The sequence below is a fragment of the Helianthus annuus genome, chromosome 16 (genome assembly GCF_002127325.2).
Source record: "Helianthus annuus cultivar XRQ/B chromosome 16, HanXRQr2.0-SUNRISE, whole genome shotgun sequence".
NCBI lineage: Eukaryota > Viridiplantae > Streptophyta > Magnoliopsida > Asterales > Asteraceae > Helianthus > Helianthus annuus.
The window spans coordinates 194228377-194246829 of NC_035448.2; the positions used below are offsets into that span (position 1 = coordinate 194228377).

Consider the following 18453-nt stretch of genomic DNA (forward strand, 5'->3'; position numbering starts at 1 on the left):
CAAATACAAACGATATTCTACACACAATATTTCTCTATAGATTCACAAAAATCAAAGGTTAGTGCAAGTGGGAAATCCTCTAAATCTTAAGGAGCCGGTTCTAGTTTGAAAGGAGGTGGTTCAAGACTTCAAGCTCAAGTCATCAAGGGTATAAACCACAGCTAATTTTTACTAAACAACAAGCTTATCCATACCGACCGTATGTTTTTTTTAGATTTGTTGGCCTTGTGATTTTTGTAATTGTTTTTTAAAGATTTTCATATTTGTTTTTTTATTTAACTTTTCATATTTTGATGTTTTATTTATTTATTTTGAATTGTGTAATGTTTAAATTTTAATGAAAGTTTTGTTTTATTTGTGTTTTTAAATGCATACCTTATTTTAATTATAAAAAATAGTTCTTTGTTAATTGAAAGATGACGCCAGTGATTAAGGTGTTTCAAGGTAGTTGAGGGTAAAAATGAGATGACATTGCATGATTAGTGAAATCTAACCCTTATAAAATTTATATTTGTTTATGAAATTAGCTTTCTTACAACAATGTATTCATTAATCATAAGCGTAAAATTTATTTATATTCAAAAATCAAAACTGTTGAATATCTCCAGAAGAAAATGGTAAAATTTATTTATATTCAAAAATCAAAATTGTTGAATATCTCCAGAAGAAAATGGTACGATGCTAAGAAGTAAGAAGTGTCTACGCTTAGTCAAAATCTGTTATTCCCAGTTCACACTCCACTCACATTGTGCATGGAAAAAATGTGTTCTTCAATCAACTACTCTGGCTTGTCGGATTGTTAATTTAATTTTTATATTTTTATGATCTGTAAAATTGGTTTTAACAAGTGTTTTAATTACTTTATTTTAATGAGTGGTAAAGTTTACTCTATAACAAATTAAAATTCCTTATATATTATAGAGTAGCTCAACGTGATGCGGCAGGAATTTCATTTAGGTTGTTATAGGTTCGTTTTTTATGGCACTAGTATGGTAACGCTACTTGGTATAATTTACGATGCCAAATTTATTAGAATACATCGCTTATTCAATTTATTTTAAAAAAAGTTAAACAAACGCAAATATTAAAAAAACATATTAAATAAAAATAAAATGGGTTAAAAATATTTATCATTTATGGTATAATAGGGACTGATATAACAGGTGAAACTGAAACTTAAAAAGAAGTCACTGTTCACATCGACCTACGGGGCATGAATCCGGGCACTATCGGTTTGGTTCGTTATGGTACCGACACTCGGTAAACAGAATAGAAAACCAAAAAAATAAAAACGTGATATACCCATAACGGATATCTTCACATGTTTTACATCGATAAAAACAAAAAAAAATAAAATACCGGTACCGACTCTATTACCGATGTCAGTATCGATTCGGTTCGTTACAATACAAGTAAGGTATCAATACTCTTTGTAGCTTACAATATCAAATAAATACTCTATTTTGAATACCACTTCGTTTTCAATAATTTTATATCGAGAGCTCGAGGAAAAAATTAAACATAAGTGTATTCAGTTTTTTTTTTTTTTTTAATAAAAATTAACGAACACAAGTTAGTTATTAAAGCAAAATCAAATTAAATTGTTTAGAGACGTATATTATTTATAATATACATGTGAAACCAAATCTTAAAAAACACTAAATTTACTATTTATCGAATCCAATTTGTAAATATATAATATAATTTGGTTTCCAAATCATGTGTTTTTTGTTTCATGTTATTATTTGTTAGTGTTAGTACCCGTTAACTTCACATATGCTGTAAAATAAAAAAATACTTTAAATAGTTTAAAAACTTTAAAATACTACTTGGTATACAAAACTGAAAGTTTATTTATAAACTTGTTAATTACTATTTAAAATTAAAAGTTAGATCATCAACATACTAAAAAATAATAGACAAAAACTATTAAAAGGTAATCAATACTAAATATTTCAATTGTAATTTTGTTTTGTTTTGTTTTTAATTTAATATTATATATATATATATATATATATATCTAATACTAATAAAAAGATATAGATAATGCCACATGGCATTCTCATACTAAACAAAAGCCTACTTAAAGCCATATGTCATTTTCTCCTTCAATTCACATTTATTATTATTATTATTATTATTATTAATTATTTAATTAATTAATACAAAACAATAAAAAATTCCTTAACAACTTAATACTAATAAATATTTTATTGTTTACTTAGATATTAATTATTTAATTTTGACTTATCTAAAATATATAGTTAGTTATTAGTAACAATTCTACTTATAATAAACAATTTCATATAATGTCAGTGTGACAACATCTTCTTATTCTTTAAAAAAAGATTTCTTTACAATAAATTATTATTTTATATTATAATAATAAAAAAGTAAATAATAGGTTAATCTGATATTTGAAAACCGGTTTACTTCCATGCTTTGAAAACACTTTTAATGTTATTAGACCTATGTAACAAACGCGTTTAATGATATAATATCTTCATACTAATTTTGATACAAGACTATACTCACTGGATGTCCTAAATGGAGTTATATTTTTAGGCTTGCCATACCATTGATAATTAACAAAGGTCAATGTTCCAGTAACATTATTAAGAAATATTCATTGAAAGAATAGTTTATGTAACGAACTCGACTACAGGTCCTATCACCAGGTGACTAGGTTATTGAGGCACTCATATTATCCTCCGGAAGTAATAATAACACTTGAACATTTATCCCTAGATTTCGTTTAATACCGCCAAATAGAAATATTTCATTTATATTGAAAAGAAATAGATTCCTCTCGCCCAATGTTTTGCCATGACGATAAATAAAAGTATAGGACAATTTTTATGTAAAGTTGGTTTGTTTATAAGAGAATTGGTTTTTACACATGACCAACTGTTGCATCATCTACGATAAAGAATTCACTTATATAAATTTACGAAGAGAATATAAAATTAAATAATTTACAAATTTATATCCTTAAACCCGTGTAGTACACGGGTCTAATAATCTAGTATATATATATATATATATATATATATAGATTTTTAATACTTTTATTATTATGATATTATAATAATAATTATTTTCTTACTTTTTAAGTTGAATAAGCTTTGTGTCAATCGGTACTTGTATCAAAATACAATACATGTATAGTCCGATTCGCTATCGGTACATGAAGGTAAAAACCGGCACCAGCCTGTTATATAGACGAAGGTAAAAACCGTCACCAACCTTGTACAGAAAACCCCAAAAGTCTGTACCGAAATGATTTTGAAATTTTTTTAGTTCGGGAAATTCGGTACTTCTACCCGGTACCATTTGCTCATCTCTGATCATAGGTACCGTACGAACAACAACCGTATCATGCAACATTTTTTGTTCATTTTCTTCAACTTTTAATGATTTCTTTTTTCAGTTTCAGGGGTACGGATGAGCTCGGTGCCAACTGATATCGATACCGAAAATACCGGTTACGGTACTCGTATATGAAGGTAAAAACCGGTAGGCGCAAAAAGTCGGTACCGAATTTGTACTTAAGATCTTTCGGCTCGGGAAATTCAGTACTGGTACCCAGTACCATTTGCTTAGCTCTGACCAAGGTTTCATACGAACAAAATCATTACCATAAATTTTTTTTTGTTGATTTTTTTTCGGTTATCTTTTAGTGTTTTTTTCTATATCTTCGTGTTATTCTTGTCATCGGTTTCGTGCGCAACGCCCTTGTAGTTTTTCAACGTTTTGAACAGTAATTTTGTTTTGTTATTTAATATTATAGTTATATATATATATATATATATATATAGATTTTTAATACTTTTATTATTTAGATATTATAATAATAATTATTTTCTTACTTTTCAAGTTGAATAAGCTTTGTGTCACACCCCCAAAATCCACACGCGGAGTATCACCGCTTGGAGGCGTGACTGACCAGGATCAAGCCACCAGTTATATTGAACATTGTAAGTAATAAATAAAATTCAATCCAACAATACGAAAGGTGTTCAAAACAAAACATAGTTAAGTGTTTAGCGGAAGCATAAATGTAATAACCCAACATATGTATTAAGTTCGAAATGATATAATGTGTTTAACATGGCACACACTGTCCATGTCCCACAACGACTGCGCTTCCCTGTGCAAGCTCCATGAGTACCTATCGACCTGCAAGGCATGTAACAACAAGTCAACAACAGAGTTGAGCGAGTTCACAGTTGATTGTTCAGTTATTGAGTTCATATCAGGAATCGTAGTTCTTTTCAGAACCATGTGTTACCCAGTATCCTTGTTTCCCAAACCTTTACGATATTTAGTGGGGGTTTCCCATGTTGTATATTGCTAGACTAGTTGTATCTATAGGTGTCCTTCCCAATCCGAGGACAGTGGTAAGTATGAGATTACGTAGGTTTTACGTAAGTGTCCTTCCCAATCCGAGGACAGTGGTGTGTATGAGATTACGTAGGTTTTATGTAAGTGCCCTTCCCAATCCGAGGACAGTGGTACGTATCGAGTACGTAGGTTTAGCACTGACGTCCTTCCCAATCCGAGGACGGTGGTAAGTAGTCTAGTAGTGGTAAATGTACAAGTTCTGTCGTAGTTATTCAATCCCATTCCCAACCCACCGGGAATCCCATGCCTTAGAAGTGTGACCTCACCTTGGTATGCTCGGTATGCTTAACTACCCGTTTTCCAATTTATCAGTCAAAGCCTATGGTTTGCACGTACACACAATCAGTTGACATTTACAAGTTTCGACTAACAGTCAAGATCATCACGTATATGCAAGTAACAACTAACATATAACATTTATCAGTTATACATGCTCATGCAATCATGCTTTACATTTAACAGTACATAACCAATCTAGTTAATCCTTAACAGACTTAACTGAGTTACTGTGCATGTTTAATAACTCGACGAAACACACTTGTTTCGTCGTGCATCCCTTCGGCAAAACACCCTCCTGTTTCGTCGTGATTAGCGTTTCGTCGGAAAGCATCAGTTACGTCGTGACAACAGTTGATTACCCAGAAACCCTAATGCTCATTAACAGTCGTTTCATACTATCAGCGATCATGCCGTCATCATACAACACAGAAATCATTGAATCATCATACATGTAGCCCGTACCCTATGCGTAACAGTTTGCTAATCATTCCTTCAATCGACACAATCATTACATATATATATATATATACGATTGATAATTATTTAAATCTGTTGGTTCTCTATTTCAAGGAATCATCATACGGCTGTAATCAAAATAGCATAACCAGATTCTATACCAACATAAACTTCCTAGATAACCCAACATGTCAACAGTAACATCATCCCAGTGAATCAATTAACATAAGCAAATCGATGTGATCACAAACATCCATTACTATCTTCTAGCATTGAACCCTAGTCTACAGAAATTCTATTAACAGTCATCATACCAATCATGCATTCGTGAACAGATAAACATTAGCAATAAACTAACCGAGATGTATAGGAACTAGAACGAATGGCTTGCAAGTTCCCAAGGATGATGGTGATGATTTCCGTCGGTTAACAGAGAGGGAGAGATAGCTAGGGTTTCCTAACGACGACTCACGTAACCTACCCCCTCATATACGCAAGTTATAAAGTCTTGGGCCTTACTGGGCTTCGGGGAAACTTGGGCCGGCGAAACACTCCGTTTCGTCGGAGTGTAGACGGCGAAACACTCCTGTTTCGTCGGAGTGTATATGGCGAAACACTCTGCGTTTCGTCGGGTGGAGGTGTGGTGCAATTCTAGTGTTTCGTCGAGTTGATTTGGGGTGCAGCAGTTTAAAGTTTTTAACTTCTAAACAGATTAACAGGTTACCATCTTAAATCATCAAACATATAATACAATACTCACAATACGTTTTAGCATATCACAAACGTGTACGGTTACAAAGCAAACAAGTCGTATAAACAACCAACTTAAACAATTAACGTGCAATTAATGCGAAGATGGAACCTTGGAAACTCGAGTTGTCACACTTTGTGTCAATTGGTACTTGTATCGAAAATACAAGTATGGTCCGGTTCGCTATCGGTACATGAAGGTAAAAACCGGCACCAGCCTGGTACATACACGAAGGTAAAAACCGGCACCAACCTTGTACAGAAAACCCCAAAAGTCTGTACCGAAATGATTTTGAAAATCTTTTAGTTCGGGAAATTCGGTACTTCTACCCGGTACCATTTGCTCATCTCTGATCATAGGTACCGTACGAACAACAACAGTATCATGCAACTTTTTTTGTTGATTTTCTTCAACTTTTAATGATTTCTTTTTTTTTTTCAGTTTCAGGGGTAAGGGTGAGCTCGGTGCCAACCGATATCGATACCGAAAATACCGGTTACGGTACCGGTATATGAAGGTAAAAACCGGTAGGCGCCAAAAGTCGGTACCGAATTTGTACTTAAGATCTTTCGGCTCGGGAAATTCAGTACTAGTACCCAGTACCATTTGCTTAGCTCTGACCACGGCTTTCATACGAACAAAATCATTACCATAAAATTTTTTTGGTTGATTTTCTTTCGGTTATCTTTTACTGTTTTTTTCTATATCTTCTTTTTATTTTTGTCATCGGTTTCGTGCGCAACGCCCTCGTAGTTTTTCAACGTTTTGAACAGTAATTTTGTTTTGTTTTTAATTTAATATTATAGTTTTATATAGTTATATATCTATACTATATAATAAAAGAAACCAATGGGAGAACACATGTCATTCATTGAAGCCATCTATTCTTTATAAATAATTAATAATATTAATTAAAAGATAATTATAAAATTAGAGTTTTCCCTCCTAAAATGTATTTATTCTCATTTATCTCTACTTAATTTGAAAATTTAAATAAATATGATAAGTATAAATTTAAAAATTTATTTTTAAAATAAAAAAAGTATTTTTTTCAAATATTATATTTTAAAAATATGTTCCCAATATCAAGAAATAATTTTCAAAGATAATATTTTCAAAATTAATATAAAGGTAAATATGATATGAGTATCTTTGGTTTAATATATGTTGAATCATATTAATAAATTTTTCGATAAACCAAATTAAATGTATTTTTCCAAATATTAAAAAAAGCATGTTCACTATTATCTTTTTCCAAACTTTATATATCATATTACTTAAAAGTTTATCGTTTTTACAAACAAAATTCCAACCGAATAACTTCATATTTGAAACAACATATATAAGTTCTTTTTATGTTATTAGTAACTTTTTACTTATAATTGCTTTTTTAACTTGAGGTATTAATAGATATTATTCATGCTAATTAATTATTTGTTAAACAAATAAAATATTAAAGGAATATTATAAAGTTATTTGTTTGATGAAATTAATAAATACAAAGAGTTGCAGAATTGTGTTTGTTATTTGGTATCAATCAGTCTTCGTCATAAAAACATTTACCGATGTTCTATATTAGTACACAAATAATCTTATTAAAAAAATAAGCTTTGAAACGTACAGAGTTACTAGGTGGTTATATGAATTATAATACACTTTATTGTTTTGCATTCTCATAATACAAGGAAATGTCAAAAAGACTAAATGCTTAAATTTGTTGTTCTTCTACAAAAAGCCTATCAACGACGATACATCAAACTGTAAGTTTTTTTTATTATCCACATGTTTTATTTGTAAAATATAATGTAACACACGTAAAATAACAAAAATACAACATATGACTAATTCTTTTGTAGGTGATAAGGAAAGAACTTTTTTAATCTATCATTTCAAACCCTACCCTATGATATATATTACCTTAATGTATACATTATTAATATGTTTTCTAACTTTAACATTAAAAAAATTAATTATTCCTTGCATTTTGTACCCCAAGCAATGCTTTGGATTATCATAGATCCAATATGATACCTAAACAACAAATTCTAACAAGATATCATCTTCAAATAATAATATTAAACAATAACTTAACTAATTTTATATCATCAACGATTTAAATAATGTTTATCCTCATCGTTTAAAAAAGGTTTATAATGTATTGCAATTTATTTATTAGACATTTTCAATCTCGAACATAAAACTTTAGAGTAGGTATGTAACTAAAACAATTAAGATTGTATTAATAATTTTGTAATTATATTATGATTTTATTATGCCTTAATTCTTTCATATTTTAATAAATAAATAGCACATCAATGTTAGTTTTTTTTTAAACATATCTTAACGACTATATATGTAATACACAGGTTTATTTAACCCGTGTAATGCAATACACGCGGTTTTTAAAGATATAACTTTTTTATTATCTATTTCGTATACAAAACAAGGCTAAATTGCACTTTGGGTCCTTTATGTTTCAGGGTTTCTGCAGGCGCTGTCCTTTAAGTTTAAAAATTACACTCTATGTCGTTTATGTTTGCAACCTATAACGAGCGGTGTCCTTTCTCATAAACCCAGTTATCTTTTAATGTTAAAACCTCTCTTTGTAAAACTCGTTAACAACAGGGACCATATGTGCAATACTCAAATTCTGTGCCTCCATCATTTTACTCTAATAAAAATGAACCACTGAAGCAGACACCAACCAGTCTTCAACACACTTCATCATCAAGCTCAGTGATTCATCACCGAGTTCTCTCAATGCGCATAGGAGCTCACATGGAGGAAGAAGACGAACTCGACGAACACTCGCAAGACAATTCCAAAACCAGAAAACACCTCTCAATCGCCACACGAATCACCAACTACTTCACTCGTACAGGTTACCTCTGCCCTATCACCATAGCCGCTATCATAATCCTCATAATCACCTCCTATTTCCTTCAATCTCATGATTTGCTCTGCGTTTCCTCTGTTTCTTCCTCATAATCACCTCCTGTCATAATCCTCATAATCACCTCCTATTTGGGTGCCCTAGGTGTCCCCTGGTGTAAGATCTCGTCACTTTTTGATGTTATTGATGTGATAGTTTGATTACTGTTGATGTTAGGGTTTGATTTTGTTAGATTTGTGCCGATTCGGGTTAAGGTAAGAGTATTTTTGAATTTTTTTGGTTTAATTGTGTGAATTTTGGTTGAATTTTGAGTGATTTTGATGAATTTTTTGGTAGGTTTTGATGATTTGAAACAGGGGTGGAAGAAGGTGTTGAAAGCAGCATCGAAGCAGTTTAAGAAGACGATGAAGAAGAAAGATTTTGGTGTGCATCTTAAGCTCTCATCCAATGGATTTTCTAAAGTTTCTTATTGATTATTTATTTACTCAAAATATTCTTGTTCATTCTGAAGGAGTTCTTATTCTTGTTCATTCTTACACGACTTGAAAATCGAATGGAAATAATAAATTTTTTTATTCTTATGTCTAAGTCGTTTTATATATAGATCATTTAAGTTTATCTATTGAATTCGACGGGAAATCAGAGACGTCGGAGAGTAATCAGTTACCATTTTCCTTAGAAGGATTGAGTTTTCCGGTGACGGTTTCGTGATCGTCGGTGACGGTTGCAGTTTCCGGCAGCTTCATTGCAGAGAGGAAGGGTGGGCACGTCTAACTTTAAAAATTACACATATGGTCCCTGTTGTTAACGAGTTTTACAAAGAGGGGTTTTAACATTAAAAGATAACTGGGTTTATGAGAAAGGACACCGCTTGTTATAGGTTGCAAACATAAAGGACATAGAGTGTAATTTTTAAACTTAAAGGACAGCGCCTGCAGAAACCCTGAAACATAAAGGACGCACAGTGCAATTTAGCCACAAAACAATATGTAATACACGGGGTTTTGACCTAGTGTATATATATATATATATATATATATATATATTTAATACTTTTATTATTTTGATATTATAATAATAATAATAATAATAATAATTTTCTTACTTTTTAATTTGAATAAATTTTGTGTCAATCGGTACTTGTATCGAAAATACATGTATGGTCCGGTTCGCTATCGGTACATGAAGGTAAAAACTGGCACCAGCCTGGAACATACACGAAGGTAAAAACCGGCACCAACCTTGTACAGAAAACCCCAAAAGTCTGTACAGAAATGATTTTGAAAATCTTTTAGTTCGGGAAATTCGGTACTTCTACCCGGTACCATTTGCTCATCTCTGATCATAGGTGCCGTACGAACAACAACAGTATCATGCAACTTTTTTTGTTGATTTTCTTCAACTTTTAATGATTTCTTTTTTTTTAGTTTCAAGGGGTAGGGATGAGCTCGGTGTCAACCGATATCGATACCGAAAATACCGGTTACGGTACCGGTATATGAAGGTAAAAACCGGTAGGCGCCAAAAGTCGGTACCGAATTTGTACTTAAGATCTTTCGGCTCGGGAAATTCAGTACTGGTACCCAGTACCATTTGCTTAGCTCTGACCACGAGTTTCATACGAACAAAATCATTACCATAAAAATTTTTTGGTTGATTTTCTTTTGGTTATCTTTTAGTGTTCTTTTCTATTTTTTTATTCTTGTCATCGGTTTCGTACGCAACGCCCTCGTAGTGATTTCAAAACACATGTAAACACAGACTAAATAACAAAATAAATTTGTCGCAATGCGGTGATTGTGAAAAAACCTAGTAGAATTAAAAAGAATCAAATTAAAAAAACAAAAAGTTATTAACTTTAAATATTACTTTTTATACAACTCTGAAAGTTTTATTTGTAATTCTTTTCATGACTATCCTCCCCTCTTCTATACGCTCCTTCAGTCGTGTGCAATTTGGGGTTCAGTAAGAAAGTAGCAGATAAATGTACAGTGCGGGTAAGAAAGTAGCAAATTTAGCATTTAAGGCATCAAAATCATAACTGAAGGTTGGACACATTTGTTATGTTTCATTTCAATTTTGTGTTTTGATACTTTATAAGACCACCCATAGTGGCCAACATTTTGCCGTTTTCCCTCCTCAAACACGCCTCAAAACGCCTGGTCCCCACCCCCGCCAGTGTTTTCGGCGTTATTTTGCAAACCCCTCCCCCCAGCGTGATTTGAAACACGCTGAAAGTTCATTTGTTTGCCCAATAGGACCTTGCCATGTGTATATAATTAGTTTTAATTAAAAAAACAAAAGAAATAGTATTTGTGTGTGTATAATTAGATTTTTCTAAAGGTTTTTTTGAAGGTTGATGTTGCATGTTGTTGTGGGTGACGAAGAAGATGATTTTGCACATTCAGTCCCTGCACTTTGATTGTATTTAAAAAAATGTTTTAAACTTCAAAACCTTTAATATTTCAAGTTTCAAAAATGCTATATCAGTCCCTAAAGTTTTGTTTATTAAATATCTGATTTGGATCTTTTATAAAACCTAAAATTTTGCAATATATTTTTTTTTATACTTTTTTCCGGTTTTTTTTTATTTTTAGTATTGTAATTTTTGTTTTATTTAATGAAGTATCATTAGTTTTTAATTTAAAAAAATAATAATTGTGTAATGATTGGTCGAGGCATTATTGACATTATTCCACCACGCCCCTTTTGTAAAAACGCCCAATAATGCCCCCTTTTGTAGGGGCATTATTCACTAAACCACTACACATGGTCTAAGGGTGTCCGGAGTGGGCGCAAACCCATTCGGCAAAGTTGGTTTACCGAGCGGTAACACTGCCGCAGGTGGGTTTTGCCGCTCGGTGAAGATGGAGACACGGTAATGGGTTACCGAAGCGGGGAGAGGGAGGGAAGGAGAGAGAGGGGGTGTGTGTGGTGGGGTCCATGCCATCTCAACCAATCACACTTTTTTTTAAATAGTTTACTAATTCATGAAGTGTCTAACCATTGCCAACACTTTTGAGCATAGTTTAAACAATTAAGGTTGAATGACCTGACACACTCTCATTGGTTGATTCTGAACTTTATCACTTTCAAGTGTGTAACCACTCCCTATACCCTAATGTAGGAATAAATTAGTATTTATTTGGGGCTTTTGTAGTTTCAAAATCTTATTTTTAGCTGATTTGAGTTGAGATCTTACTTTCAAGTGTGTAACCACTCTCTACACCCTAAAAATCTTATTTTTAGCTGGTTTGATTTTGTGTTGGTTTTGTGATTTGGTTAGCTTTTTGCATTTTGATTGCCAAAATGTGTAAATTTTAGAAAACTGGTTGATTTGTGTTGGTGAAGTTCAACTCACAAGACAAAACTGGTTGATTTGTGAATGCTTCTATTCACTTTGATTACTTTTTTTTTTGAAAGGCGAATTTCATTAAAACACAAACCCGCGCCACCGATCTCTAAGAACGAGATCGGAAAGCCGCGGAAAAGATTACATCAACGGAAAATCAAACATACACCAATTTCTCCAAGCTATCGAACCCCCCTTATGTCTACTCTTAAACCAAAGATACGCCAAAGACTTGACATCCGAGACAATATGCACCACGTTAATATCTAAACCGTTAAAAACCTTTTCGTTCCTAGCCTTCCAAATTTGCCAACAAGCAATAGCAATGATGCCGCGTAGAATCTCCTTCTTCTTGTTTGTGTAAGGCAAATCGTCAATAGCATGTAACACATCAGAAAACGAGAAAACAAAGAACCGAGGGGCCTTGCACCATGACCCGATAGCGTCCCACACACCACAAGCAACCCTACAACCGGAGAACAAATGATCCACCGTCTCTTCTACTTCGCTGCATAAGGCACACGCACCATCTCCAACATTAATGTTACGATACCGAAGAGCTTCCTTGGTAGCAAGCCTATCCAAGCTAGCTCTCCACATGAAAATATTACATTTACCCGGCACCCACGTACACCATTTATATGTCAGATTATTAACGGATTGGTTGCTCCCTTTCATCCATCTCCGAGCCTCTTTAACCGAGTAACCTTCTCCCGGATCATGAGACCACTCCCAATAATCCTCGCGGGTACTAAGCACAACACTAGAGAGATAACGGTGGCACTGTATGAGCTCCTCAATTTCCAACTCGCTACTCGGATAACGCTTCCAGTTCCAGCCTATCGTGCCAGAACCGATACCTTCAGGAATACGGTCAGCAACTGTGCAACGCTTATCGCCATCCAAACGGAACAGCCTAGGAAATCTGAACTTTAACGGCTCCGTGGTGAGCCATGGATCAATCCAGAATTTTAGAGTCAAACCGTCACCCACCACCCCTTTTATCGAATTAACAAACCCATTACCGTCAACTCTAAGATTGTAACCAGCTCTGACTAACCTGGACCAAGCACCGGCAAAACGGTTGTTACATTGGATAGTCTCCCATCTTCTGCTAGACCCGTGTATAGCGTCCACCACCTTTCTCCACAACGCTCCGTCCTCCATGCGATACCTCCATAACCACTTAAGCAACAACGCATAATTATTATCCTCCAACTTAGCTAACCCCAACCCTCCATCTTTAATACTCTTCGTCACTCTATCCCAAGCGACCCAGTGTATTTTATTTTTTTCGTCACATCCACCCCATAAAAACCTCTTTATAATGATCTCCAACTTGTTAATGACCGTAACCGGAGCCTTGTACAAAGAAAAATAATACGTCGGAAGACTCTCCAATACCGCCTTGATAAGAGTCACCCTACCCGCCATCGAAACCACAGTAGCCTTCCACGAGGACAAGCGCTTTTTAAAGGTATCAACAATCACATCCCAATTAGATATACGATTCATGTTTGCTCCAACGATAATGCCCAAATATCTAAATGGAAAGGCCCCCGGATTACAACCCATTCCCCTAGCGCCAAAATCAATGTCCTCCGTACTTTTACCAATCCCGAACAAATTAGATTTGTGCAAGTTTATTCGAAGGCCCGAGCACATATGAAAAATACGGAGAATCCTCTTCAAAGCATTTAAATTTCCTTGAGACCATTCACCCATTACTAAAGCATCGTCGGCGTATAGAAGGTGAGAAATAATATTGCCATCATTATTCAACCGCACGCCTTGAAACAAACCTTTCTCGCACGCCATTCTAATCAAAGACGACAAACCCTCCATAACAATCAAGAAAAGAAATGGAGATATGGGGTCACCTTGTCTAATACCTTTTTCGCAATTAAACTCAAAGGTAGGCGACCCGTTCACAAGCACCGAAGAACGAGCCGAGCCAAGAACGCCTTGTATCCAATTACACCATCTATTCGGAAAGTTCATTTGCTTCATAACGGAAATCAAGAACCCCCAGTTAACGTTATCGTAGGCTTTCTCGAAATCAATTTTGAAGAAGAATATCTCTTTCCCCGTGTTTTTTGCCCAAGCATAAACCTCATTAATAATAAGCGGTCCGTCAAGAATGAACCTCCCAGACAAAAAAGCCGATTGCGTCTCGTGAATAATATTACCCATCACCTTTTTTAGACGATTAGCAAGGACTTTAGAAATCACTTTACTAATCATTCCAATCAAGGTGATAGGTCGGTACTCGTTCAGGCCCACCGGATCTTTAACTTTAGGAATAAGCGTTATAAAAGAAGATCCCGCTCCACGATTAATATGGCCTGTATCAAAGAATTCCTGCAAAACTTTAACAAAATCATTAACAAAAAGCGGCCAAAACTTCTTTATAAACCGGAAGTTAAAACCATCCGGACCCGGAGCCTTATCGCTCCCGCAATCGAACACCGCCGCTTTAATCTCTGCTTCATTAAACGCCTCCACCAAGCTTTCGGCTTCAAGGTCTGACAACCTTTTGATCCCGTGACCCTCCAACATCGGCCGAACGGCCGTATCCTCAATGAAACGATTCTTAAAAAACTTATAAACTTCTTTTTTCACTTCGGAGGGCTTAAAAATCCACTTGCCATCAACGTTTAACCCTGGGATATTATTAACCACCCTTCTCATATTAACACAACCATGAAAGAAACTAGTGTTTTCATCCCCCTCCCGCGCCCATCAGATACGAGATTTTTGTTGCATATCTTTCTTTTTAAAATTTCCCAACTCCCTAACACGATTCTTAGCTTCATCAAAGACCCACAATTCCGCTTCCGTCAAATCGCTATCATCAACTATCTCGTCTAAATCACGAATCTCTGCCTTCAAGTTCACTTCCTCTTCCTCCTCGACACTCGTCCAACCCTTTTTCCAATCAATAATACTAGCCTTCAATTTACGGAATTTCTGCATCAAAGCAATCTGAGCTGTAGCATTACCCACCTCCTCCGAACACGCCTTCTCAACCAAATCGCTTAGACCTTCCCTTTGAAGCCAAGAGTTAAAGAATCTAAACGGTTTAGGACCAAAATTCCGAGCTTCAATTTTTAACACTAACGGACAATGATCCGATTCCTCCCTCGCAAGAGCCCGGTACTCCGCATTAGGCCATTCATTCACAAAATTCCATGACACGAACATGCGGTCAATGCGACTACACTTATTCCCAGACACATAGGTGAACTTCCTTCCTTTTAAAGAAAACTCATGCATCTGCACCTTATCAATGAACTCATTAAATTCGTTAGAAACCAAAGCATTAAATTTAGAGTTCCTTCTTTCGGTCCGATCACGAACACAATTAAAGTCACCACCAATCACCCAAAAAGCAGAGTCTTGAGCGATGATACCCTCAATATCAGCCCACACAACCCTTTTATCTCTAAGTCTTTGGGGGGCATAAACATTAACCACTGAGAAAATCTTCCCGTCATCATTAGAAACACCACGAATACATAAAAAATGCCGGTTCTTAATGACTTGAGACACCGAAAATCTTTTCGGATCCCATAAAGAAACCAGCCCACCCGACCTGCCTGTCGCGTCAACCCAATCACAATCAAAAACCCCTTGCCCCCAGAATTTACCTAAATCAAAACCTTCAAGAGACGCAAACTGTGTCTCCTGAAGCATTATAAAACCAATCTCATTAGCAGTTCTAAGTTTACGAATCCATGTACCTTTATCATCACTACCCAGTCCACGAATATTAACAGAGAGGAAATTCATTGATCAACGCCTTGAAAACCTTCATTGACAATCACCTGAGCCAGCTTATCCGAAAAATTAACCATATTTTTAACACCCAAATCATTAGCCAGGGTCACTGTAGCTTCCGTTTCTTTAATCACCTCTATATGATCTCCCAACCCATTAAGCGGCCCATTAGAATTGCTATCTACACCACTAACGTCATCCAAGCCCACCCCAACAACATGCTCAAAACGACCTCCCTGTTGAAGAATATCTTGAGCCCCCGTATTTGCCTCCTTCTCCAAAGCATTTTGTCCTTCGTTTACTGTAAAAATAAACCGGTCCAAATCGAACAAATCCTCACCATCACGTTGTCTTTTTTTGGGTCTATCATTCCCACCCGGTGACACTGATTTATTTCGAGACCCTTTCTTCCTACAAAAACCTTTCCTTTTCTTTATACTCGAGCCATAACCGACTTTCTTCCCGTTGTCACTTTTATCTCTCCCCTCATGCACCTCTAGCCCCGATTCATTGACAGTAAAAGTTCCCGTATTTTCCACATTTAGGTCGAAACCCTCATCAACACCGAGATTGTCTACATTATCCACTTCCTCTTCCTCCGTACCCTCCTCCTCCTCCATGTCCACCAAACAATCGGGGATCCAGTCAGCCATCTCTTCCTCTACCAACACATCAAAACTATAAGATTTCCACTTAAGCTTAACTTTCTGGTTTACCCTATCGATCTCTGAACGAAGTATGCCAACACATGCAACAGAGAGGTCGCCATCTTCCTCAGGAAACAAAGCTGTTTGAATAACCTCACCGAATCTTGAAGCAACATCGTCGAATACCTCTGAACAAGATAGGCTCAATGGAACTCCATGGATTTTAATCCATGCAATCCTATTCACCTTAAACGTTTGCCCATACCACTCCTCAATATAATTAATGTAAGTTCCCCATGCATCTTTATTGGACGTAAAATCGTTCTTTGCATCCCTATTATCAAACAGCAAAACCACACAAAGACCACCAACGTACTTAATCTCTACAACATCATGACCAATGTTTTTCAGCCAAGACCGCAGAGACGTTAAGGCTTGCAAACTCTTCATGTGAGCGATGATACCACGGTCAAACCATTCCCCAAAGGCCACAATATTATTATCCACAATAATCTCCAACCCTTCATTGATAATCACAGGCTCCTTGTTTAAAAGAGTATCTTTGAAAGTCCTCCTATTCTGCATAAAATTTTCCGTAGGCGCCGTATTATTATCACTCACCACCTCCGGAAACTCTTCGCTCCTACCATCTCCCCTAACCGGTTGCCACACCTTCTCCTCCTTTCTTGGAATTTGTTTACCATCGACAAATCTAGCCGGTACTACAAATAGTTTGTAAGAACCTATCCAGACGTCTTTAAGCGATAATTCTAAATCATCCATGTTTCTACCTTTACCAAACGTAACGAAGCCAAACCGTTTCCCTAACCGATCATACTTCCTGGCTATATACGTACCTTGAACGTTACCGTACTCTTTGAAAACCCTAACCAAATCAGCAGACGCGCACCCCTGAGGAAGATTGGAAACGAAGAACTTCACCCCTGGATCCTTTTCCTTCTCGTTGTGTTGATGCCGATTTCCCCTGCCCTTCTTGAACGGAACATCATACCAAGTATCCTGCTTAAACCTGTCTCTCCCCGACATCTTCGGATGGAAAAACCCTAATCGCCGCTTCTCTAAACCAGATGGGATCCTATTGATTGTATCGAACATGAATGAAAAATGGATGTGTTCAGTTGAACAACTTAATTTGTTTTCAATTAATGATGTTCCCTTTTTTCATTTAAATATGTACATTAACTTTCCAAAGTTTGCAACTTATGACTAATTAGTTGAAGACTTTTTATTCTTGTTGGAAATAGTTTCTTCGGATAGAGGATATCGTTGCTAAGAGAGCATGCTACAGGGTCATGGGCTTCTTGAATATCCTATGCAGGGGAGAAAGTTCACTTGTGTTAGAGAAAATGGTAAAAAAAACTCAGCAAACTGGATCGTTTCCTAGTTAGTCCGGATTTTTTTAATAAATGGCCGTCAGCATGTGTTAGAGCGCTCCAGTGTCATCTTTCTGATCATCGCCCCATTATTTTGGAGTTGGTTGATTTGAATTTTGGTCCCCGGCCTTTTCGGATTTTCAGCTCTTGGATTGGTAAACCTGGGTTTGAGGAGGTGGTAAAAAACGCTTTGGAGGGTTTTGAAGAATCTGGTCCCTCGGATTCTTGTCTTTCTGCCAAGTTTGCTCGGATCAGAACGGCGGTCAAAAATTGGAGAAATGAGTTCTTAGTCAAAGAAAAAGAAAAGGAGAACAATGCTTTATTGGAATTGGAACAGTTAGAAACGGAAACGGAAAATAGGGATCTCTCGGAAAAAGAAGAAGAATGAATTATGGCAGAAAATATGAAAGTTATTAAAGAAACGGAGATCAGGAAAGTTTTGGATCTCAAGCAAAGAGCTCGCTCGAAATGGGCAACGGATGGTGACGAGAATTCAA

At 35.5% G+C, this 18453-nt stretch overlaps 1 protein-coding gene across 1 annotated transcript; it reads right to left on the reverse strand.

The window, feature by feature from the left end:
- Window positions 1-14877: 14877 nt before the first annotated feature.
- On the reverse strand, window positions 14878-15927 carry LOC110920298. The gene has a single exon (XM_022164517.1). The coding sequence runs from the start codon at window positions 15925-15927 to the stop codon at window positions 14878-14880; it is 1050 nt and encodes a 349-aa protein (XP_022020209.1).
- Between the last annotated feature and the right edge of the window lie 2526 nt (window positions 15928-18453).

Coding starts and splice junctions, on each gene's coding strand:
- LOC110920298 (XM_022164517.1), bottom strand. CDS start 15,927: ATGAATTTCCTCTCTGTTAATATTCGTGGACTGGGTAGTGATGATAAA.